We start from the raw sequence: 24,704 nt of genomic DNA on the forward strand, positions 1-24,704 counted from the left end.
TCGCTGCAGGGTGAGGGTTAGAAGACTAACGCCACACTGGAATTTTCCAGTAGTCCAAGACTGCCATCTCTTCTTATCATCCTTTGTGTTAACTAGTCCTGCATACATATGAAGTGGCAGAGATGGTATGAAACAGTGTTCAGATTGGAGGACCAATACACGCACAGCCACAGTAAGAGGTCTGCTGATGAGCAGCAGAGTAACATAATCCCTTCCTAGAGCTCTGTTGCTGCTGTGACTCATCCCTCCCTGCTAAATATATTTTACATACTTACTCACACACTTGCATGGACAGGAAACACACAAACACAGACGCACACATGCTTAGGCAGAGTGTGAGTCATGCCCCATCTAAGTGTGGCTCATTTGTCAAGCTGCTGTGAGCAGAAATAGGAAAGAGGTAAAAATCTAAACGCCTCCCTCTCCGTTGACCCATTCTTACAGTTATCTTACAGTTTGATTTGTCAGAGAAAAGATAAGAAAAAGGGGCAACAAGAGGAGGGAGATAGCATGAGAAGTGACAGGACTACAGCAGAAATAATGGGCCATTGTTAAAGAGAGGGTGAAGACAGAAAGGATGCAGAGGAGAGAGAGAATATCTGTGAGCACAGACAGAGGAGACACTGTTGACTATTATGTGTCTCACTCCTTTTCACACATGGCAGTGGACAGCTGTTGGGAACACCACTGTCGAGGTCCAAATTTAGCTCAGCTGACAGGGTACACACATGCAAGCACACACTGACTTAAGCTGTTTTTACTTCCCCCTGTAAGACTTTACACTGATTTATGCTGTATCCATGGAAACTTATCCTATACCTGCTGTCTCCGACTCTGAAGTTTGTCACTGGGAGCAGATTCTGGACGTTCAAAGGGAGGTTTTGACTCTGCTAGACTTTTTTAGCCAAGAGACAGAGAAAAGTCCTATATAATCATGTTTACACTTCAGATGCGTATATGCCAGAGGATTTCTTGGGACCAGCTGTCAGCCTGACATTTAAACATCTTTAGCTGGCAACTTTCTTAATGTCTCAAGCTACGCCACCATTGCTGCCTGTGTCAAACTGCATAAAGGTGAGCAGTAACCTGCACCCAGCCTTCCAACTTTAAGGTGCACAGCTTCAAAACATAAACCTGCTTAATTTGGGAGTACTTGTTTATATAACCAGGTTTGGAAAGGCAAAGCCCTTTATTACTAATTCACCTTTAGGCAAAAAGCAATTTACGCTAAGGATCTACCTGGAGAAAATAATGTCTGTCTGGGCAAAATATGATGACTCTTCAAAGAGATAAAAATACAAGCAAACGTGGCTGAAGTCATACAGGCTTCCATTTTACTACATATAATGCATGCAAGAAGCTATTTCCAGATATAAAACAGAAAAAGTCAGATTTCAAAACATAAATACTGTAAAAAAAAATTGGATCAAATGCATGAATTATGAGAAAAGAACATTATTTAAGAATAAACAATAAATTATTTCAAGCATAAATTGTTATAAAGTTCTGTTGCTGGGCAACCAGAACAGTTGGCAGTGCAAGAAAATGTACTCGAGTTATATCTTGTAATTGTAGTGTTTTTCACAATTAAGTAAGAACATATGTTGAAACCTATGACAACAAAGATGAAGGATAGTCCAGGACACTTTTGAGAGAAACAACGATAAATTACCATCAAGAAAAACATGCACAAGCAAGTGTGTCCGTGAGGTTTGCATCTTTTGCATCTTTGCATCTTTCCTGACGGAGATTATGGGGGCACTCGGAGACTAAAATAAGGAGGATGCGGAGGCAGTACGACATCTACAGCCTGGTCAGGAGGAGGCAGAGACGGTGTTGTGTGAGAAGGTGGAAGCGGGGCAAATGAGCCGGGCTGCAGGCTTGGCCAAGAGCGGCCCTACACAAACTTGTCTACAGAGCATCTTTCTCGTGGGTGCCTGCTCCCTCGCCAAACGACGTAGAGGCTGCGAATTTCTAACCACTGCTTGGACGTCTATGTTTGCTGCTACAGAGGAGACTGCTAAACGAAATGTTGTTGTGTCTTTACTATGTTACGACAATACAGCTATCTAAAATATTTGAATTTCCCTCCAGATTAATAAAGTGTCTGTCTGTGAAAGCCTTATAGTTTACGAAAGTATGTGACTTCCTCTTTTCCACACTCAAACCAATGTCAGGTAGCAGTTATGAATCAGTTACTGCAAATAATGAATGCCATATTATTTGCTGATCAACATCTGTCGAATGTCCACCAATATTTTTACTTAGATGATATATCAGTGAACATTAATCAAGACTGAAGGAATTTCAACTATAAGCCAAGCAGGGGTGCTGATTAGCCTAACATTGGTAAAGGTTTAACTCTGAGCCACAGCGCAAACAAATACGCTTGCTCAGCCTCTCCTGACATACTTTTGCCAAGGAAAGCATCCCAGATTCCCAACACAAGACTTCTTTATTCAGTATATCAATGGCTGTTATTAATCACCGGCTTGTTTGGTTAAGAGAGGAGGATACCTATGCCGATAATTCAGCTCCCTATAAAAACTTTCATTTCTGGAAAGATTACACACTGCCAGCAGTTCTTCTTGCAGAGGTTTGTGTACTATGACACAGGTAATTAACAAATATAACTTCTGAATTAACTGACAGGATGCATGTAATCTCAGTGTCTTGTTGTAGTAACTACACCCCAAGAAACCACCTCTGCCTCAATTTAAGCCAGGAAAAACCCTGATGACCGAAACGCTGGGGACAAGAATCAAATTGCGCATGCCAAACACTGAAGGAATTTTGACTTGACAACAAGCCAAGCAGGGGCACTGATTAGCCTAACATTAGCAAAAAGTTAACTCTGAGCCACAGCACAAACAAGCCGAGTCCACAAAACAAAGAACGCAGGTTGCTCAGCCTCCGCTGACATCCTTTCGCCAAGGAAAGCATCAGAGAATCCCGGATTCCCAACACAAGACTTCTTTATTCAGTATATCACTGTTTATAATCACTGGCTTGTTTGGTTAGGAGAGGAGGAGACCTCTGCCGATAATTCAGCTCCCTATAAAAACCTTCATTTTGAGACCTTTTTGGAAACATGACACCCTGCCAGCCTGCAGAGGTTTGTGTACTACGACACAGCTAAATAACTTTTTGTCACCAAGAGCACGTGTGACTAAACGTTCCGTTCAGACTGATGGTGCCCAAGCTGCCACAGTTTGTGCACTCAGTGAAGGTGGTTTTGTGAGTCTGTGTGTTGGGCTTGCACACAAGTGAATTATTTTCCAGAGTTACAGGGATTTGAGTAGTTACTATCCAACCCCCAGCACCCATTAACATTTAGCCTCCCACAGTGCAGCAGTGGAGTATTGAGAGATTTCCAAGAATCAATGCTTTGGAGAGAGAACCAGAGCCAGAAACATAAAGAGTGATGAGAGCAAGTGAATTAGACAGAGAGAGATAAAATGGGACAGAGAGAGATGGAGAACAACCCAATTTGATGCCTTTAATATTTCCTGGAAACCTAGTTTAATATTAAGCCCTCTGCCTAGAAAAATCTGGTGGAATCATCTGCATAATTCTAAAAAAGATCAACTAAGGCTTAAACATTAATATGCCACGCCAATAATCACTGTGTGAGAGGTTACTAGAATATTACACAGCACATTTCTCAGCAAAAAAACAGTTCCTGATGATGTGGACTCTGCTGCAGATTGATGGACATAGAGATCTGTCTCTAACAAGAAAATATAAAGTTTGATTCCCCAGAGAAGGAGAGATCTGAGGGAGCCACACTCTATTCTTGTCAGCTATTATTTCTGAATCTAAAAGAGCAAAGCAATAAAAATGCCCCTGTCACAGTCGAGCTACTGATGATGAATGAGTTTTAAGTATATCAATGGAGATAGTTTGTTTTCATTCAGACAGTGCTCTGTTTTCCATCCACTCAGTCATTCCTGAGAGCTGGCAGGTTTTCTGTGGTTGGCTTCACTGACAAAGCTGGTTTTCAGCCACCTTGCTTCTGGGCATCTCATAGGTGTAACCCAGGCTGTTTAACCCTTGATTGTAAGCTCATTTAATATTTACTGGGTTAGGTCTAAAAGCTTTTAACACAACAGTACACTTACAGGTACACATGCTTGTTAGGATGAAATGTCTCTTTAAAAACCTACTGTGAGGGACTTTCAGTTTTTGTTGATTTTCATGCCCTCTGTGGAGAAAAATGTGTGTTTTTAGTGTGTGTTTTATCTCTTTTACCTCTTACCTGACCCATTCTCTCCATGTTCTTTTTTGTAATTAAAAAAACATTCTGTTTTTAAAACATAATTTTTGCCATGGAACATGTTCAACCAGGGTATTGTTACCCATCTCTTCAAAACTGACAATAGCTCACAACAGTTGGAATTGAAATCAAAGCTGAAAGACAGAATAATCTGTCTTCAAGCTGATGATCACTTCTGCCTTTAAGAGTCAACCAAAGCCTGCAAAAATGCCAGACAGGAACCTTCAATGTCAGAGGGCTTTAGTGCCAATTTGGTAATAATCTTCAACTGTAAATACCCTTTTACAATGTGGGATTTGAATAAAGAACATAAATGGTGTCATGAGTCTACCTGCTTAATTATCAAGAAAAAGGCAGAGAGTAGTAAGAGTTATTAAGTGTGTATTTCTCAGCTCAAAACATACACGTTTTATGTACCATAAAATATTTACAAAACCCAAAGTTTTCACAGTACTGCTTTCAAAATAACGTTTTGCAAAAAAAAAAAAAAAACTCCTCTTCAGAAAATAAAGGTACTTCTACAAAAACTTCTACAAACTAATTTAAACTTGAAGGTCTTTCTGCAGGCATTTTTCTTAAACTTCCAAGTAAATGGAAGAAACAATTAATGTGCTTGATCTGGTATAGCGTTTTTCTGGTCATCTAGCTACTCAGCGTTTTACACCGAATGTCACACCTACCCATTCACTACACATTTGCTATGGAGAACTAGCTAACCCCTTTCAAACGCACCCAAATTTACATGCCACCAATGGAGCTGGGGATCAAACCCACCACCTTCTGATCACAAGACGACCGACTGTACCTACTGAGCCACAGTCTCCCCTGTACTTCTTTATACAGAGCAATTACAGACTTTGATGCAACTATGAAATTGCAAAGTCTGGCATCACAACTGCAACTGCAGTAAGATTAACAGCGCAGCTCAAGAGGGCTTCAAATAAAACAATAACAAATTCCCAAAGGCCAAAGGGAATCGTGGAACTGATTCCTTGCTTCCCCTTGCTACTCAATCATCCCACCCCTGAACACGTAGCAGAGAATAATCATGGTCCATCACAAGTTAACAGCTAGTTTAAAGTATAATTGAGACACAGTGTCAGAACTAGGGCTGAACCATTCACGAAAATTATCAGATTAAAAAATGTTCCCCCAATATTGGGATTGAATATGCAATTAATTTTAAAGTCCTTATCTTATATATATATATATATATATATATATATATATATATATATATATATAAAAAAGAGCAAATAATTAACAAATAATTCCTAGTATAAGTGGCTTATGCGAACTTATCTCACACCGGGTAGGCTTAGTCAGATATTCCCTAATATTCCAAATTTATGTGTAAAATGCAGCGAGGAAAAAGGTACTTTAATTCATTGTCTATGGGAGTATGAAAAACTACAACGATTCTGGAAATCTGTGGTTGATTGTATAAGCCTTGTAGTTGGAAAGGAAGTCACTTCATGTGCCAAACTTTGTGTACTGGGCATGTATCCTGAGGATTTCCCTGTAACCTTGCAGCAGGCACTGCTCATTGACTTTGGACTTTTACAAGCCAGACAGATAATTGCACTTTTATTAAAAGTGTGGACACAGCCTCTATTGGATTACGGATGAAAGAACTAGCAGCTAATCTTGCCTTGGAAAGACTTACATATATTGTTAAAAAGAAGGACAAAAAATGTGTGTATTTATGGGGTCCGTATATGGTTTTCTTGGAAAACCACAGTCCTGCATGATAAGATTTATATTCTGTACACTGCTAAGGTCTGTTTTTATAATTGTATTGTCATTTTATTTTTTTATTATTATTGTTATCATTATTAATATATATTATTTATATATTTATGTTTAATATATATATATATTTAATTTCTTTTTCTCTCAGTATTCGATTCAATTCAATTTTACTGTAGGTATGTATTTGTATCTTTTTGCCAGGGTTGGGAGAATATTGTTTGTTCATTTGTTAAAGAAAAATGAAAAAATATATATCTAAAAAAAACAAAAAAAACAATAATTCCTTATTATGACCTACACAATATTAGATGGAATAAACAAGGGCGGAAAGATCAAAAACAATATTAAATTAAAATTATTTTGTCCATACTGCAAACTTGATATCAATTCCTATATCGAAGGGATCGGTCACTTTTGCGTCATTCTTGTTTTGATTAAGAAAATAACGTGCATAAACAAGAAAATCGGGACTTGTGTAAATTATTTTAAAAAAAAAACAAAACTTGAATGTTTGCATAATGTGCATACAACATCTGCTGCAAAAATGTACTGTATTTAACTGGTATTTTGACACATTTCAAGTTAAAGAAATAGTGCAAATGTGGACCATATTGGGATTTACTCTAATTTGCAATTAATTGCAGAGCCCTAATCAGAAAGTTGACTTCCAGCAGTAGTTTCTACTTCATTTGTAGCAGTCCTGTCAGTAACATATGCTGAGTCCATAATCATGTCAAGCAAGCCATGTCTGTCATATGAGACAAGACCTGCTCTGTTACAACTATGAAATTGCTCTGCCTTTGAAACAACCATGAAAATATATAAATATACAACACAGGAGATTTAAAATTAATTTAGAAATTTCGGAAACTTCTGTAAAAAAGTAACTCTGAATGCCTTTGTCTTTATCTATATGTCAAAGATGTCTGTCCTCCAATGAGTCTGGTTTCACACAAGATTTTTGCTTGTGTAAAAGAAGATTTTCCTGCCCTCTGAAGTCAAGTGACTAGGGCTGCTGGATTATGGTTAAAACCATAATCATGATTATTTGATTAGTAATGAGATCATGAACAGAGAATGCATTTACTCGTGGATTTTACAACATCTGCAAAACATGCATTAAAAAGCAAAGGTATTCTTAACACTTTATATAAAACCAATGGATGAGAAAATTAAAAAATGATATACAATATCAACTAATTATCAAAAATATTAACTTTTATGGCTAATTAAGAAGAACAAAGACTGAAACTCCAACTTCAAGACAAATCCTATGGACAAAATCATATGTGGTACTGTAATTGTTTAGTCATAATCATCTCGTTTTCATGATCATGGGAAGCTTACATTGTGAATGAAATTGAAACTCCATTAACTGCCCAGCACTACAACTGTCTAATTAGTGCAAATTCAGTTCAGTATCAGTAAATAAAATCCCCTGCTGTATCTAAAGTGTGAAAATAACACTCATGTTGTGATCATGCTCTTTTCTTATTGAATAAAAATGTATTAAAATCATGACATTTTGGCTTCTTAAACAATGTGCCCCAGAAAGTTTCCCCATTTACTATTTTCCTGCCAACTACAGATTAACATTTTTGGTTTAAAATTCAGCTGCACATTAACTGCAGCACCTCTTTCTGTTTCTTATTTGCAGGGAGTCCCACAGGGTTTCAGTACTCGGTCCGTTTTCATCACCCTTCCACTTACCAGCCTGACCCACTGCCTCACTAATATGAGAGCACAGCTGCACAGTCAACTTTCTCACCCATTCTGAACTCAGTGTAAGAAATTACTCCCAAAGACCAAGCTGCAGACAATATCCCCCTTAAAAGGTGTCCTCCTTTATGTTTATACTCACTCCCCTGACTTTAACATTGGTTTATTATTTCTTTTCTCTCTACCATGCAAAATTAATTCTAAAACTACCTTTAAAAGTTGTTAAGTTCAATTTTTTCACTGTTTGTTCTTATGATTGTTTACTAGATTAAAAATAGCTGCAGATAAATACTGCAGCAACACTTTGGTACACAGAAGGCACATTTAATGACTCATGTAATTTGATGTTTCTGTGCGTGGGTGTGTCACTCACCATGGGAAATAGTTGATCCGTACCCTGTTCTTGTAAACCACAATCCCGGCTGACATAACCCCAATAAGTATCTCCGTGTTACTCTGGTCCTGAAGAGAGGGAAACAGAGAGGGTTAAGGAGTGGGAGTGTAGTGGAGATGGAGACAGAAGAGTGGAAACAAGAAAGCACACACAGTACAAGATGATAAAAGGTGTCCTCCCTGCTTCACAACAAAGACAGCATTGCTGAAAACAGGGAGGCCTGGTACAAAAGCCTCAAAAAGTAAAGTGGATGTAGAGGAAAATAACTCAAAGACACCCAAACAAATGCTGATACTCAACATGCACTCAACATACTGCATGGGTAAAGGGATCATTTCTGGATTATTGCAGGGGTGCTGAGGGGCTCAGGAGGAGAGGCAGGGGGTAAAAAGAATGTTAAGAGAGTGGTGGAGGAAGCAACCAAGGACATAGCTATTTTGCTTCATGCCTTTTGATTAATATAACATGTAGTTCAACTTATCCATATCATCAACAGAAGAGAAGAAAAGGAGAACATACTGATAAGCAGAAAACACTAAGAACCAGCCTCATTATAAGCACAGAGATCACAGTGGCTGCGCACAGGAGGCATGATGTAAATGTCATCTCCCTCTCCCACTTGCCCTGAATATTAACTGCTGTGTTCTCACATCAGCTCATCCTGACTTGGAGCAGAAATTTTTCAAGGGAGAAATTCTGGGTAAAGTTTCCAGAAAATTCCACATACTCCGTGTCTGTGATGTTGCATGTGTGTTTGATTTGCTTCGACTGACAGTGAGCTTCCTCGCTCACTGGATATGTTTCTGGAGTGAAGTGTAGCAAAACACAGCCCTGAGCCGCTGGAGATGAGAGATCACAAGATCTTGGGAAAACGACAAGTTTGCACGGGAATTTCAGGGTCACACAATAACAGTGTGTAAAAAACAGACTTGGCTTTCTGAAGTTGATTTTCTTTTCATTTCAACACTGTTTTTTTGCTTCTACAATGGGTGAGTACATTAGGATGTTATTTTTTTCTCAAAAAGATGCATCATGTTACAAATTTCTGTAGTTTTCCACCTCAAAAATTGAGTTTTTTTCAGCCATGGAGTCATGTTACCTCTGTAAACCTCTGACTGATCTTTGACCTGTGGTTTGTGCCACTAGTTGTGGTGATAAGACTGTTTTGTATATCGATTAAATGGCTATTCTTCGCATTTATCTGGAAAAACTCCCATAGAAAGCTTCTGGGAAGGGCAGGACTTTTCAAAAAATCCTTAAAAGGTGATCACAGATCACTGTGCTGATGGAGTATGTGGAAATTTGAGAGTTTGAATGAAAATGTATGTTTGTGTTCACGTATCCAGCACAAAAATATGAGGCAGTTTTCAAAACTTCTGTGCATGCGTGAAAGCACTAATAGGCTGTCTATAAAGATCGGCTGTCCTTGTGACTAAGGCTGAACAATTTGGGAAAATAATCTAAATGTGATTATCATTTCCAACCTTGCAATTTCAATTTAATATGCAATTATTTTTGAAGCTCCTGAGCTATTGTATATTTCAACAAACAAAAGAAATACTTTACTATATTATGACCAAACTATTGATACATTTCTAATTATGATTATTTTGACCAAAATTACAAACTAATCATAAATTGCAATCTAAAAGGGAGTGATCATTATTATGCCATTTTCCTTGAAATTAAAAAAAACATACACAAATAAGGAAAGTAGGATTATTCTAAAAAAATGATTCTTGAAATGATTGAAATTGAAATGATTCTTGCATCATTTGCAGAAAACAACATCTCTGCTGCAAAAAAGTATGACATATTTCAGGTTGATTAAATATTGCACCTTCTGGGAATTGAAAATTTCAGCAGGCCATATTGCAATTTAACCTAAATTCTGCCCAGCCCTACTTGTGACCCAATTAGAAATAGCCACATTCTTTATTGCTTTAAGCACTGAATAGTTTGAAATTTATACTTAATAAAATGAATAAGTATTTTTATTGAAGTGTAAACTTAAACTACTACAAAGCATTCATCAGACTTGAATGAAATGTGAGGCCATCAAAAATTTCACATGATTTGGTGTGATATACCATAACCTACCATCCAAAAGATGATTAAACAAAACAATCTTTGTTAGCTAGTCTGCTTTGTCTCGTACATTTCTGCCCAATATGAGCTTTACACAGCAGTTCTTCCAACTCAATCACATTCCTCCTCAGCTGTAGAAGTAAAGAAAACATCCATGAATCGACAATGTTGAGAGTGCTGAGGGCCGATTGGGACTTTGTAGAATAAATTCAGATACCACTGCTAAACTGGATATGGACTGATAGTGAATCTTGTACTGCTGCTCACAATTTTTGTGGAGGAGATTTTAGATTCATTGCCAGCAGGTAGCACAGCTTTTGATGAGGAAACACTACAAATGCACACTGAAAGCTCTGAACACAAACACAAAGCTTATTCACTGTACTGTTTTAAGGCGTAAGATTTCTGACTCTGTTTTCTACCTTAGCTGTAAACGTGACTAAGACATAATGGGGGGATGATGTGATTCTCCCTCAGTGTTCACATCAGAGGTAGTAAGAGAGGTGAGGCTGGATTTGTGTGTGCACAACTGACAGTGTGTGTGTTTGTGTGTGTGTGGACCTCCCACTGCGCCATGCTCTAACGCGCTACGTCACAATGCAATGTGAATTAACAGAAGGGGACACCAATATCACACCATTTGGGAATCAATACGAATGCCTTAAGACTTTGGCACGCCACTGCCATGGAAATGCACTGTGAAAACACCTACGGACACACACAAACACTAAAGCAGACAGGTGTTAAAAGCCGCTGAGTAAAACCTTACTTACCCTTGCATAGTGCAGCTCTACCCCGTAGAGCTCCAGCGTTCGTGCTGTGTTCAGATAATTAAACTCTGACTCGGCAGGAGATAGACCACTGAGAGAGGGAGAGAGTGAGAAAAAGAGAGGGAGAGCACAAGGACAGAGAGGGATGAAGAGTTGTGTTAGGGAGCAGTGATGAGAGAGAAGGAGAGGCAGATGGGAGACAGAAAGATAAGAGGAGAAAACAAAAGAAATTGTTGATTAGAGACAAAGTGTGGCAATTTTTCATTGCCACAGTAGCCAATGATGCCAAGGTCTTGCTCACAGTGGACAAATGTTGGGTCTCTCTATATAACACAACAAAGGGCAAGATCTTAACTAGCTTATTTTGTAAAATGCCTTGAGATATCTTTCAATATGTTTGGTGAACTACTGTATATAAAAAACAACTACTGATTGATTATTGTGGGTGTGTAATTTTACCAATATTTGAAAGCAAGTCCTTTTTGAAAGTTATTTAGAAAATCAGTTACAAGGAAAAATCAATTACGGTTACGATGATATTCTGCTACACTTTTAACTTTCTGTTAATTTTCTTATCTTTTGTTTTGTTTATTAAAAAAAGCTGCTACTGCATAAAAGCAATTAGGTATCTGAAGTTTATCCTAAAGTTCTTATGCACAATTCTCGAGTGCTTCCACAGGCTCACGGTTAAATCCAGGATTCAGAAATACACAACTTATGCAATGGAACAGGGATTTATATCTGTTTTGGCATTTGGATACCAAATGGAATTCAGGTGTTTCAATCAGACCCGTTGCTACAGGTGTATTAAATCAAGCATCACGCCATGCAGTCTCCATTTGTGATACAAAATGGGTCATCCTGAAGAGCCCAGTGACTCCAAGCATGGTGCTCTGATGGATGGCAACTTCGCAATAAGACGTTAAGTGAAATTTCAGCCCTGTAAGTCAACAGTATTAGAAAATGAAAGCGTTTAAGAACAACAGCAACTAAGCCACAAAGCAGAAGACCTTATAAAATCACAGATTGGGGTCAATGATTGGTAAGCCAATGCTCTGCTTATTCAATGCTGAAGAGTCCTGAACTTCCACTGGCATGGTGTGTGGGAGTTTCATGGAATGGGTTTCTATTGCTGCAAGGCAAGCCTCACATCACCAAGTCCAATGCCAAGAATCAGATGGAGTGGAGTAAAGCACATCAACACTGGACTGTGGAAGCAGTGGAAACGTGTTCTGTGGAGTGAAAAATCACCCTTCTCTGTTTGGCAGTCAGATGGGCAAATTTGGCAGATGCCAGGAGAACATTACCTGCCTGACTGCATGGTGCTGTGAAGTTGGAGGAGAGATAATGGCATGGAGCTGATTTTCAGGGTTTGGACTAGGCCCCTTATCTCCAGTGACGGCCAATCTCAATGCTTCAGCATTCCAAGACATTTTGGACAATGCTATGTTTCCAACTGTGTGGCAACAGTTTGGGGAAGGCCCTTTTCTGTTCCAACATGACTGTGCCCCAGTGCACAAAGCAAGGACTATGAAGACCTGGTTTGATGAGTTCAGTGTGGAAGAACTTGACTGGTTTGCACAAAGCCCTGACCTCAACCCCATTGAACATCTTTAGGATGAACTGGAACAGAGACTACAAGCCAGACCTTCTCCTCCAACATCACTGCCAGACCTCATAAAGGCTCTACAGAATGAATGGGGATAAATTCCCATAAAAAACGTCCAAAATCGTGTGGAAGGCCTTCAATGAAGAGTGGAGGCTGTCACAGCTGCAAAAGGGGGCCAACTCCATATTAAAGTACATGTATCTGTGAACAATGTCATTACAGTCCCTCTAGGCCAAATACTTTTGTCCATATAGTGTAGCTCAAACTGCATGCAGAGGTGGTCTAGAATGCCTACCATCCAGTCTTACTCGTGCATTCAGAACAGCAAATGTCTGCACTATACCAAAAGATGTGTACTGAAACCATTTAATATGAACACATGCACCTTAACAACCTGAGAAATACTTTAATCTGAACACAAGTTTTACTTTAATGTCATAAAACAGCATTTTTTTTTACAGTTTTCACATGCTCAGCTGAATGTACCAGTTTCTTGAATCTGCATTAGAATGTGCTTTTTTGTGTATCTCTGCGCACCTGTGCTGCTGGTGATGTTTGGAGACCTCTTTGTGGAAGTCCTGAGGGGGATTTGGGATGAAGCAGTATTCCGACAGATAGCCTGGTGAGTGCTCCGTTTCACTGTAGTCCCCCAACTCAGCTACACCAGGGAGAGGGAGAGAGTGAGAGATTAGTGTTGCATCATTGTTCTCTCATTTTACTAGTCAAAGAAAAGTACACACACAGACAAACAAAAAACAAGGATGACAAACAGGTCTGCACCTTTGGATGATTCATATAATTACCCCCTTGAAGGAAATGTTGCGGCAATTTTTGTAAAAACTAGTATTATACACAAGTGAATAAGCCCATATCAGAATCTGTTTATTCTTGTTTAGTTCTGTTCTGCCAAGTTTCATAAAAACCACCTGAGAGTAGAGGCAAATGGTTCAAAAATTTAAACTGATGATTTTAAGAAAAAAAAAAAAAAGAAAGAATAGCACGTGTAAATAAAGATCATGTAAACCCTGTTTAGAACAGAGATTCTTCTTCTATGTTATCTAACGCCATCATCTTCAATCCCTGATATATTTCTTGGCAAATGTTGAAAACTGACAATGAGAAGCGCTCATCACATTAAGACATAGCTACATGAATGAAAAAACATTTTAAGATGCATACTTCAATGTTTAGGTGATAAGTAACAACAAAAATAATTTCTGAAAAATTTGTTCATGTTCCTTTTCCAAGTTTCTCTGGTTTAAATGCCCATCTTTCTGTATATTTTTCTTTACACAGACACTTTTTCTCACTCTGTTGAAGATCCTATTTACTCTGTGGTGTGAATAGAGATCCTTGGAACTTTGCAAAACCATTGCAAAAAAATGGATCTTCACACTTTGTTTGAAATTCTCACAGCCTTGAACAAATATCCTTATTCTAGACACTATGCATTTTTACAACATGCATATAAATGACATCCTTGAATTTAAACTTCAAATCAGAACCCACAAGATAACAAAATCCTTCTGTGCATTTAAAGTCAAGGCATGTGCATGAGTTAGAGATACTGTGTCCTTGCAAATCATGAACAAACACCAGCAGCAGCCGGTTGCAGTTTCATTTTCATCCAGTGATATTAGGCCAAAGACATATGATCTGTTGCATGTGAATATAACAATTTAGTTGAGTTTATTTATCAAAGGGCACTGTGCAATGATATTAATCATTCATATTTAATAAATGAAACATGGTTGCACCAGATTTAGCGCTGATTTTCATCTTCAGTCCCATATAAAACTGACTCAAACCTACATGAAAACCTCACTCAGCAAGGACAAACACCTGACAAAACCACAGCTGAGCTGATAATTAATCAATGTTAGCCTGCAAGGGTTAGCCACAGTTAGCTTGCATGCAAGATCAGCAGTGTGTGGTCCACAATATAAACTTTCTAAACTGCTGACTGGTCACTTAATTACAGCTGGCCACTTTTTGGGGAAGCTTTTGGGGGTCTGATGTGGCCCTTAGGCTGCCAGTTTGCCATTTAATCATTAATTACAGCACAGAATGTCAATTGTAAATCTTCAAGTTTATAATATGTGTTTATTATGCTGCTTATCCTTTTTGAATTCAACTGTATTTTTACCACCCGTCAACTTTCTTTTGTGCTGTGTTGCTGAAATGTTTTATCTCAGCTTAAACCTCCTGTTATACATTTTGAGTGTGACTTTTATGCATTGTCTTCACATTGGTTTCAAACTCAAAAAGTCTTCATTTAATTTAAGTGTTTTTAAAAATGATCATGTGAAAAATAACATGTCAAATTTTGTGACAGTGTAAGCTTCCTGCATAGCTAAAATGTATTGTTAAAATTAGCCAGCAAGTTAGTGTCTTTCTATATATTCACCAGTTTGCAGGGAATTAAGTTTTGGATGCTCAAATTTTTCAGAGGACTGACTCCCAGGTATCCTCTTATTATTTACTTTGTTTTATGAACTGGAGGTGAAAGCTTCTGAACGCCCCTAGTGGGCTACATCTCCCCACATGCTAACTAATCCACGTTTGTGGAAAGCCCTGAAGAAATCGAATCAGGATTAGGGTTGGGTGTTGTTCAGGTTTTTCTGATACCAGTGCTAAATCGATAGTTTTTATACTGTTCCGGTGCCTAAACAGTGCCTGAATCAAGACTTTTGAAAGAAAAAAAAGTGTGAGAGTGCACCAAAATCCCACAAATTCCATAAAATATTACCTGTCTTTCATTTGGGAGGCAGGGTATCGAAATGAAGTATTGATATCTGTTTAATTCAGTAGGTACTGGATGTATTTGTACTAATAACATGCTGGTACAAGAATTTGATACTCAGCCCAAACCATGATTGAGATGTATTCTCTCAGTCCTACTTGTCTGACAAACAGAGCAGTTTCACTTAAACGAGGGACTTCTGTATGATATATATAAAATGATTCTAAGATCGCTGTGATCTCTCTTTCAGAGTCATCACAGAAACCGATCACAAAGCAAATCCCCAAAGCCTTTAGCTCACTAGCTGGGGCTCAAAATCATCAATTCACTCAAGTAGTCCCTGAACTAACCTTAGTAGCCAGTGGCCTAAACATATTGACCAGTGAATCCATTCAGGCTGAACCTCCTATTGATGTGCACACTCCAGGGAAAAATCTGTGTTCAGTCAATAGCTTACATCTTCACACAGTCAGCTAATGTTTTTTATGCTGTGGTTATTACTTTAACAAGGCTCAATGTCAAGCCCAATAAAGCTCAAAGACTAGCTGGCAGCCTGATCTCTCTTCATTTATTAATTGTTTGAAGTGAAATCCATATGCAAGACAAGACTGACCATAAGTGGAAAGACTAGCATGAGCTAATGCATCTCATAATGATTCCATAGATCAATCAAATCACTAGAAGACATTCAAGTCTCCATTTGAGTCTCCATTCTGAATTTATACCTAATAGAAATCTGACTGTATGTTTAGACCAAACATTATGAATACATTTAAAATGCAGCAGTACACAAATCAGTGAAAGCACCTTTAAAAGTGTATAAATGTGTGATGATGCAACCCTTTTGTAAATATGAAATGCTGCATTACTCAACCCACATCTCCTGTTAAAAGTGGAGAATAAAAATGAGTTATTTCAACATTTCTATCACTGAAACGATTCAGTACTGAGGAGGGGGATGCTATGGTTTTCAGGCTGCATTCGGTCAATTTTAAAGAAGAATTCAAGCCTGCTGGGTGGGATTTGTGGTGTTTTGAGAATGCATGCTTAAGTGTAGGATTTAGAGTGATCACTGCTGGCACTTGGGCTCAGCTAACTGAATTAGCAGCATAGCAGCTGCTTCAAGCCGTATTTTCCCAAAGCAAACATTTATCTTCATAATCTGGGCTGGCACTGAGAGAAGTGACAACATGCACCTAGCAACAGAGTGTGTGCGTGCATGCGTTTGGGTAAAAGCAGTAGTGTCATGATGTTGGTAGTCTAGACCAAATCTCTTCACTGACCTATATACAGTAGCTGAGCAAATTCCCTACAAAATACGCCAGAGAGGATGTGGAGGAGAGAGGAGGGAGGCAGCAGAAAGGAGGAGGGAGTGAGAGAGAGAAGGGGGGAGGGTGTATGAGTGTGAAAAAAAGGGGATAAGCAGAGAGTGATGAGAAAGACTAAACAGAGATGAAAGACAGAGACAGACAGAAGGCAAAACAGGCTGCGTGAAAACAATGAGCTGCAGTAAAAAAGAGAAAGAGCGAGCGAGACGGACAGACAGAGCAGTGTGTCAGGAGTCATTATTGTGATGACAGAGGGGCCCAGTCAGCATTTAACCCACACGCTACATCACAACAGTAGATGAGATTAGCGCTGAGGCTGAAAGTCCGCTGGCATGGACTCCACTGTGGGTCTGAAGAGATGTTTTCAAATCACTGGTTTGGCTCAAAGTAGGCCAAGAGGTGATGGAACAGCATTGTGAGCAAGGAACAAGAAAGAACTGCTCTGTTATCACTTATTTGTTTGCAAAGTGCATGCTAGTATCATAGTTTTGTTTACTATAAAGATATTTCTATGAAAAGTGAAAAATAAAAATGTATTATTTGGGCAAGTAAGCACATTTTTTCCTAACTGTAGATAATTTTTCCATTTGCTACTGTACCATATTTAGCCAACAAAGAGTCCCAACAGTGAAAAATAGAACTGGCACTCCATTGAATATTTATATCGTTGCAGACACCATCAAATATCACCACACAGCTTAATTGAATGATAATGGCTTCAGAGCAGCAGCTATAAATGCACTGGAGCAACCACAGTCATTACATTTAACAATGTGTGCAGCTAAAGAGAGGCTTAATGAATTGCCTTTCCATCGTTGTGTAGAGTGGATGCACCGGGGGAGAAGTACTCACATTGAACAGCATAGGACGCTAGCAGAGCTGCTGTGTTGTGTGGACAGGGCAATCTGGAAGTCACAGGAGCATAAACAAAATCAATCAGAAATGCAGGTATTTAATACAGGATCCATGCAAAGTACCTACAAAGAGTTCACATCTAATGAACGTAATACTAGTGTTAAAGTATGGGCATTATGGTTCTTTTTAGTGTTCCTGGTCATTTGGCTCAGCTCAGCAAGAGCAGTCAGCTCTTTCAGCTTCTTAATGTTTTTTCATTTGGTTACTAGTTTGCCTTCATTTGGCCTGCAAAATTTAGCAACATTATGGCCTATGATTAATGTTTTTTAAAGGTATTTTACTCCAATTATGCATTTTTTTTTTAAATCAATGAAAATATCATGTACTTATTATTCAAAACACACCATCTCCCCAAAATACACACACAGACTTAACAAAATATACATTAATAATTATAATTATAGTAATAATAATGATGATATCACACAGCTCTCAATCATGATCTGCATCTCATCGTTAACGTAAAAAAGCAGGTTCTTTGAACCAGCTCGTTCACAAACAAAACATCAAAAATCAACTGGAGCATTTCAACCCAGTTTGGTTCAGCACAGTTTGGCACAATCTGGTACAGAATACTCTGATCTTGCTTGAGTTTCCACAGCCAATGTCAGTACAGCCTTGCTTGGATGATGGGAATTCCTGCTGAGGAATGAGATTAGTAATAAGAGCCTGTCTTTTGGCTCCAAAATGCCTTCTCATTTTGCACCATTTTGGCTTTTTTATGGCTTTAAACATCAATAACTGGTGAAAAAGAAACCAGCTCTGTAACAGGATCCTGTTTTCCTAGTTTACATAAAAGAACCAGCTTCTAGGACACAGTCCTAGTAAGTCAGGGGTGTTCAAACGTTTTCCACTGTGGGCTGGATGGTGGGGCCACTTCCATATGCCTCACCTTAAGGATATCAAAGTTAGTAAAACCAATCTGATGATGGTTAAGATTTGGGATGCGTGCCCGTAAAATGAATAAATTTGTTTATAAAATTTGCCCACGCAAGATCTACGAGTTGGTCCACTAATTACTTACCATTTTTTACAAACATGGGCCTGAAATCCCAGACTATAATGCTCTTTTGAACTGTAATGAACCTCTCACCACTAGAGGCTGTTTTATCTTTAGTTAATGGCCACTACCTTTCCATCTGAGTTCTCCACCAGGACTTCAACAGATGTAAATATGAAAAGCTTAGCAGGTACAGTGTAATAGGAACAGCACTGTATGACTTTTTTTTTAAAAAGTAGTAAATTGAAATAAAAGTGGTACATTGGCTGTCAGGGTTGAACTCACGTATAACTACTCAACCAAAGTGGAAAAAGGCCACATATCAGAGGAAAAGGAGGAACGAAGGCTGGCACAGCGAGCTGCTAATGTTAGCCACACTACACAGAGTATATCAGGTTCACATCATACATGCTGACACAATGACCCTGTGGTTTTCTAAGTATTTTCTCCTCATTTAGACTAGTCAGTTAAACGCCATTTGAATGAGCATTTAGCCAAATGGGGAAATAGACGCCTGGGAACACCCAAAGTTAAGATATGTTTAGTGATAGTAAAAATAAACTACTCTTGTCAAAATGCTTGTTTACAAAATTAACATGGCAGCACTCCCCTGTGCTGCAACTAAGAAGTACAATACAGTCAAGCACACGCCTCATGTTCAAATGTGGGTCATGTTTCATTTCATTTTTGTAGTTTGGACACCCCTGCATTAGGCAATCCATAATATACTAAAGCACCTTCTTGGAACATACCGGCTTCAACACTGTGGCATTGCTCACAAGCATGGATGCACAAGGTTGACATGATGTACAACAGATACAACCATTCCTCCCAAAGATTCTTTCAAACAACGGCGAAGTGTTAGAGAGCTTTATCTGACCTAAATGACTAAAAACACAATGCAACTTAAGTTACAGTCAAGTGATTGGTGTATTTCTCCATTGTGTTGACTCTGTGGTCCTCTTGCATCTCATAAACTGCATTGGCCATATTATGACATGTTGAGTTATCCGTGCTTTGGCCCTGCTGAGCTTCAAGGAAAGTGAGTGGAGGACTGGGAAGAGTGTACAAGTGTGCTTCAGTACAGTACAGGGCAACTGGCCCTGGTGTTGGTGCGACCTCTGAACTGGTTCGTTTGGATATGAAAAATCCCTACTGGCTTGCAACTTGTCATATTGAAATTAGTAATTAATTCAGCCTAACCAGTTTATTTATTATGGCTTATTTGCTAAATAGTAATTTGCAGTTTCCTATGAAAATATTTTCTAAATGAGAGAGATAATCTAGTCAGCTCAGTACAAAAACATGGAATGTTTTGTGTTTGTCTATAATTGCAGTTGTTGCATGGGTCTGCAGTAAATCTAGCTCTCCTTTTAAGGTCAGATGAGTACACTTGGTAGCCCAACAGAAGGATGCCAAAAGCTTATACACCTTTCACTGATAAAAACTTGTACACCTCTAGTAAAATTTCACAATTACTGTTCTATATGAGCAAACTTTTATGAGGCCACTCTGTCTGTGCAGCTACATAATACAAAAGGATGTAACACTCACCTTCCAGTTAATATATCCTGCTTGATCTGAAGAAAATATTGGTACCTGAGGGTGAAAAACACAATACATTAGGATGAGATACCAGTGGCCCATCCCTCTCTGTTAACTGGGTGTAAAAGGAGATGCCTGCTGGTCACATTATAATAAGTACACTATTAATGGTCGTGTCTGTTATGTAAAACAAATGGATGCCCTTTAGCAGAGGTCGTTGTTCAATTAAAGCACAGTAAAGCTCCTTTTTTGTCCAGCGGAAGCTCTCCTTTCTAGTCAATTTCAAATAAGTTTCCATGAAAGTCCCCGTAAAATGTTATAAATTCCTTGATTTAAAGAAGGAGGATAAGTTCAAAAACAGTCTGATTTAACTATCAGGATGAGTCTTGGTTGGTTTTCACATCACACCACATTGACATGTCAGATGCAGAGCTCACTCCCTGCTGTAACAAGCTGTATACAAAGTGTTAATGAGGCTCAGGGAGCAGGGCCACGACAGAGACTGAAATAAACAGCGGGCGGAAAAGACGATATGGCGCTGCGACACCCCCTCTGCATGGTGTTTATATGGAGCGCACTGCTGCAGACCTTATGTTTGCAGAACTGTGGGCTGGAGTTCACATTATGGCCTTGATACAAAACACACCGGTTTCTTATTTTTCCTTTAATGAGCAAATATCCTCCAGAGAATGGAGCTCTGGTCCTTAGTATCTATTTATAATTGGATCCCAAAAGCTCATTTCATACAACCCACCTTTGTATCATTATTGTGTTTACATCTGCTGAAATACTTTTCATACTGATGCACCATAAAGTATGTCCCTGCTATGATGAGCTGTGGGACATTATGTACCCATTCTAAGCTGTGTTCTCCATCTTGGTAATTGTACCAATTGTTTACTTCAGTGGCAGCTGGCCAGCAGTTTAACCTGATGATAAATCTGCTGCATAATAATCCTACAGACTTAACTGCTTGTTAGCTATAGATGTGGGCAACACCAGTGCTTTCATGTACCAATGAAAAAATGTAGCTTCTAAATAAAGGATCCAGTCACTGTACTGTAACAGTGTTTTCTCCTAGCCGACAGTTAAGAGAATGAGTAACAAAAAAGTAATACCATAAACCTTACACTTTAATTCTATTTCTGAGTAAAGCAGTGTGAATATAATGACTTAAGGGACATGTTCAGCAGGAAAATACTCATTTTAAAATGAGTGATCGTGTTATCACATGTACAGTCACATGGGCCTTAAACAATGCAAGGCATGTTAAGGTCATATTGGTGTTATGCACCAGTCTAGTGTTACAGTAGCCACGCTTACATGGACAGCAATAATCTGATATTAACCCCATTGAGAGAATAGTCTGAATAAGCCATGGCCATATAACCTCTCTTTTCTGATTACCTAAACCCAAATAAGGTCATGTTCAGAGTACACCATAATCAACTTTAGACATGTGGACTGCAACGATCCTAGTTGCATTAGTGTTCACATGTAAACACCTTTACTGTACTGTAATGGCAGCGTTTTTCAGTGGCACATCCTGGGTAGACTCTAAGAAATGACTTCTGCGGGTGAGAGGAAGTCGCGCCTTTTAGGGGATGGAGAAGTGATAATCATACATGACAAGGCAATCTTTCTCTGTTTCATCTCACCATATCTGTATTTCTCATCCAGTTATAATAAAACTATCAGAAGCGGAGCAAAACATTAAGCTACAGCCTTCTGTAGGCTGCTACTTCAAGCTTAAATAAACAAACTTTGTTACAGAGCACTGTTTGGTGCTAATGCTGAAGAAAAAAATCCTTTAATGCACACTCCATGTTTGATTTTTTTTGTCTGACCCAATCAACACACTTTTTAAGAGCAGATAGTCTACATAAACATAAATCTACTTAATGATCAGTATGGAGTTGATGCTAATGTTTAACATTAGCAAAGCTCATACAAGACTAGTTTTTGTAAATTATAGTAACCTTGTTGTTAGGAACACGTGTCTTTTTCATCTGCACTATCTATTTTTGTCAAATATTTAACTGCAAAATTCTCTATATTTATTTAGATTAGTCTGTGCTGTTCTCAGTTACTCATAACTGCTCAGATGATACCTATAATATTTTTATAAACTTTACTTTTATATACCTTACATTGCTTGTAATTTATTGTAATATTCTATTTATACTGTGTTTGTGAACATTTATTTATTTAACAGGTTCTGTCATTTCAAACCGTTTACTTCTTTAAGTTTCCTGTTTCTTCTGATATTTTATTTTCCTTTAAAAGTTACACATTACTCTTGTATTAATGGATAAATCTTTTACATCTTTTATTTTTATAATTTCTGTATTTTCATACATATATTTCTTTTTCTATACCTTGCCTTACTTCATGGACATTCTTAATCTCAAAGCTGATTCTCTGATTTTCTGCCCTTGCTGTGTGTGTAATGGAACAACTGAACTCAAATTACCTTCAGGACCAATAAAGTATCTATCTAATCTATCAAATCTAAACTAATCTAATCTGTTTGTAGGATTAAATAAAGAGTGTTTTTGATCTGTTTTAAAAAAACAGAAATGCCTGAGTTCTTGGCAGCAGAATCATACGGCTGTTAAAGGTTATAATAGTTTTGGATTTTTCATATTTTTTTAATTTTAATTTAGTTTTCCTTTCATTTTAAATTTCAGTTTCGTTTTAATTAGTTTTTAATGCTTGTATCTTAGTTTGGTTTCAGGCGGTTTATCTCTCTCCATCCTTGGGTCTAAATTTTGGTAAGTCTGCTTTGCAGAACTAAAATGAAGGAGATTTTGTCCCAAATTGTATTTTATTTTATTTTATTTTATTTTATTTTTTGCATTGTTTTTTAAGCAAAAACTCAAGTTTTAGTTAGTTTCAGTTAACTAAAAATATTTCTATGTTTTGTTATAGTTATTTAGTTTGTTTTAGTTAGCTATAGTAACCATGATGCTGTTAATGTTAAAACTAAAAAAACTATATATATATATATATATATATATATATATATAGGTCACATTGGCATGGTTGATTATTCCAACTATGTCATTTCACATTTAAACATGAATATTAACAGAGTGTTCTATAAGTAACTTAGTCTAGCTTTATTTACATTTGCAACTCTTGAAAATTTCCTGAATGTTGCCAGGTGAGCTGCTATAGGAATATAAACAGTTGACTTTACCATCCCTTTGTATTTACCCCTCCCCCACCTAGAGTTGCGAAAATATCCAATTTTTGAATTATATACAATCTAAATGAAGATGATATGATACCAATAATAATTTAAATGCCACAGAAACAAAAATACTTAGACGGCTTAAACTGTTTAAATTATTATTTCTTTATTTCAAACCTGCACATTAATCACGAAACACGTTGCTAAAATAGACAACATTTCAATAGTAATAAAACGCAAAATAAGTGTTTTTTCTTAAGAATGCATACCTAAAACAAAATAATTCATCTGAATTATCATTAATGATCCAGAAAAGTTTATTTAATGATTCTGCCCTCTGTTTGTGTTTTAATTATCTTGGGTGCAAAGCTGACAAAAGTCAGCAGGCTGGGATGTAAAGATAAACTTTTAGGAACCAGGTTTGCCATTGCACTCCTCTGTACACTGTTTGTTTAAGCCAAACCATACAATCTTGATGAGATGCTAAAGAGACTTAAAACAACCTATTTGCTGTCCAGTGAGTAAAACTGTTAATGTTGTGTCTGACAGAGAGCAGTGCCACTTCTGCAGCTTTTAAACAAAATTCTGCTCCTTCCTGCTCATTTGTGTGAAGGTGCTTTTAAGTTTTTTAGAGTGTTGCCACTGTGAAACAATCAGAAAATTGTATCTTATTTCTCTAAGCCACTGCTTTGTTTGTCACCAGTGGTGTTTTATCTCTACTTGATCTGTGAAGTTTTAAAAACCTTATTTCGTTCCCTCCCTCTGGTAAGGTAAGTTTTCCTGTGAGTGTGAACAAGCATGTCAGGATATTTTCTGGGTAGGTTCTGTATCTGAAAAGGGCTATAAGACACCTTTCAGATAATATAAAGTCCTACTTGGTTAAAGTTTGATTATTGCTGACCATGTAAATGTGACTAATGTAGGTATCAACAAGAGAAATCCATCTATGACCTAAATCAGTGAATAAACCTTCACCACAAACACCCATGAATTGATTCCTTTAAAACCCTGTCATGAATAAATCAGCTTATTATCTTTCCATATTTCCATATTAAGTAAAATCAGCTCTTACCGTGTGTATTCTTCCTGAAGTTTGTTGGGGTCTGTCACAAAGAATTTGACTCTGAAGCTCAAATTATGAGGAGACCCTCCTGGAAAATAATGGTAGCAGTTAGAGGGGGAAAACACAACTCAGAGATTTAAAAAATGCCTTTCTGAAACAAAATGTGCATGTAAAATATGTTTTTCTGATTATTATCATAGAATATTTGGACGTGTAATTTCTATTCTGAGAAAGTAGTCATCATGACTGAAAGAGAAGCCAATTGTTGAGGCAAAACAGACAGTAATTTACATACTAAAAGCATCG

General features: G+C 37.8%; 1 protein-coding gene across 5 annotated transcripts in view; it reads right to left on the minus strand.

The window, feature by feature from the left end:
• Window positions 1-24,704, minus strand: part of ptpn4a (protein tyrosine phosphatase non-receptor type 4a) — a 131,372-nt gene that overhangs the window by 38,673 nt on the left and 67,995 nt on the right. For all 5 annotated transcript variants that reach the window (XM_041806988.1, XM_041806984.1, XM_041806985.1 and 2 more), the window contains 6 exons: window positions 24,408-24,486; window positions 20,149-20,193; window positions 17,532-17,584; window positions 13,146-13,266; window positions 11,003-11,090; window positions 8,121-8,209 (listed from right to left, as the gene is read on the minus strand). In XM_041806988.1, the coding sequence (XP_041662922.1) occupies window positions 8,121-8,209; window positions 11,003-11,090; window positions 13,146-13,266; window positions 17,532-17,584; window positions 20,149-20,193; window positions 24,408-24,486 (475 nt within the window). The remainder of the gene's footprint in view (window positions 1-8,120; window positions 8,210-11,002; window positions 11,091-13,145; window positions 13,267-17,531; window positions 17,585-20,148; window positions 20,194-24,407; window positions 24,487-24,704) is intronic.

The sequence above is a fragment of the Cheilinus undulatus genome, linkage group 15, assembly GCF_018320785.1.
Source record: "Cheilinus undulatus linkage group 15, ASM1832078v1, whole genome shotgun sequence".
NCBI lineage: Eukaryota > Metazoa > Chordata > Actinopteri > Labriformes > Labridae > Cheilinus > Cheilinus undulatus.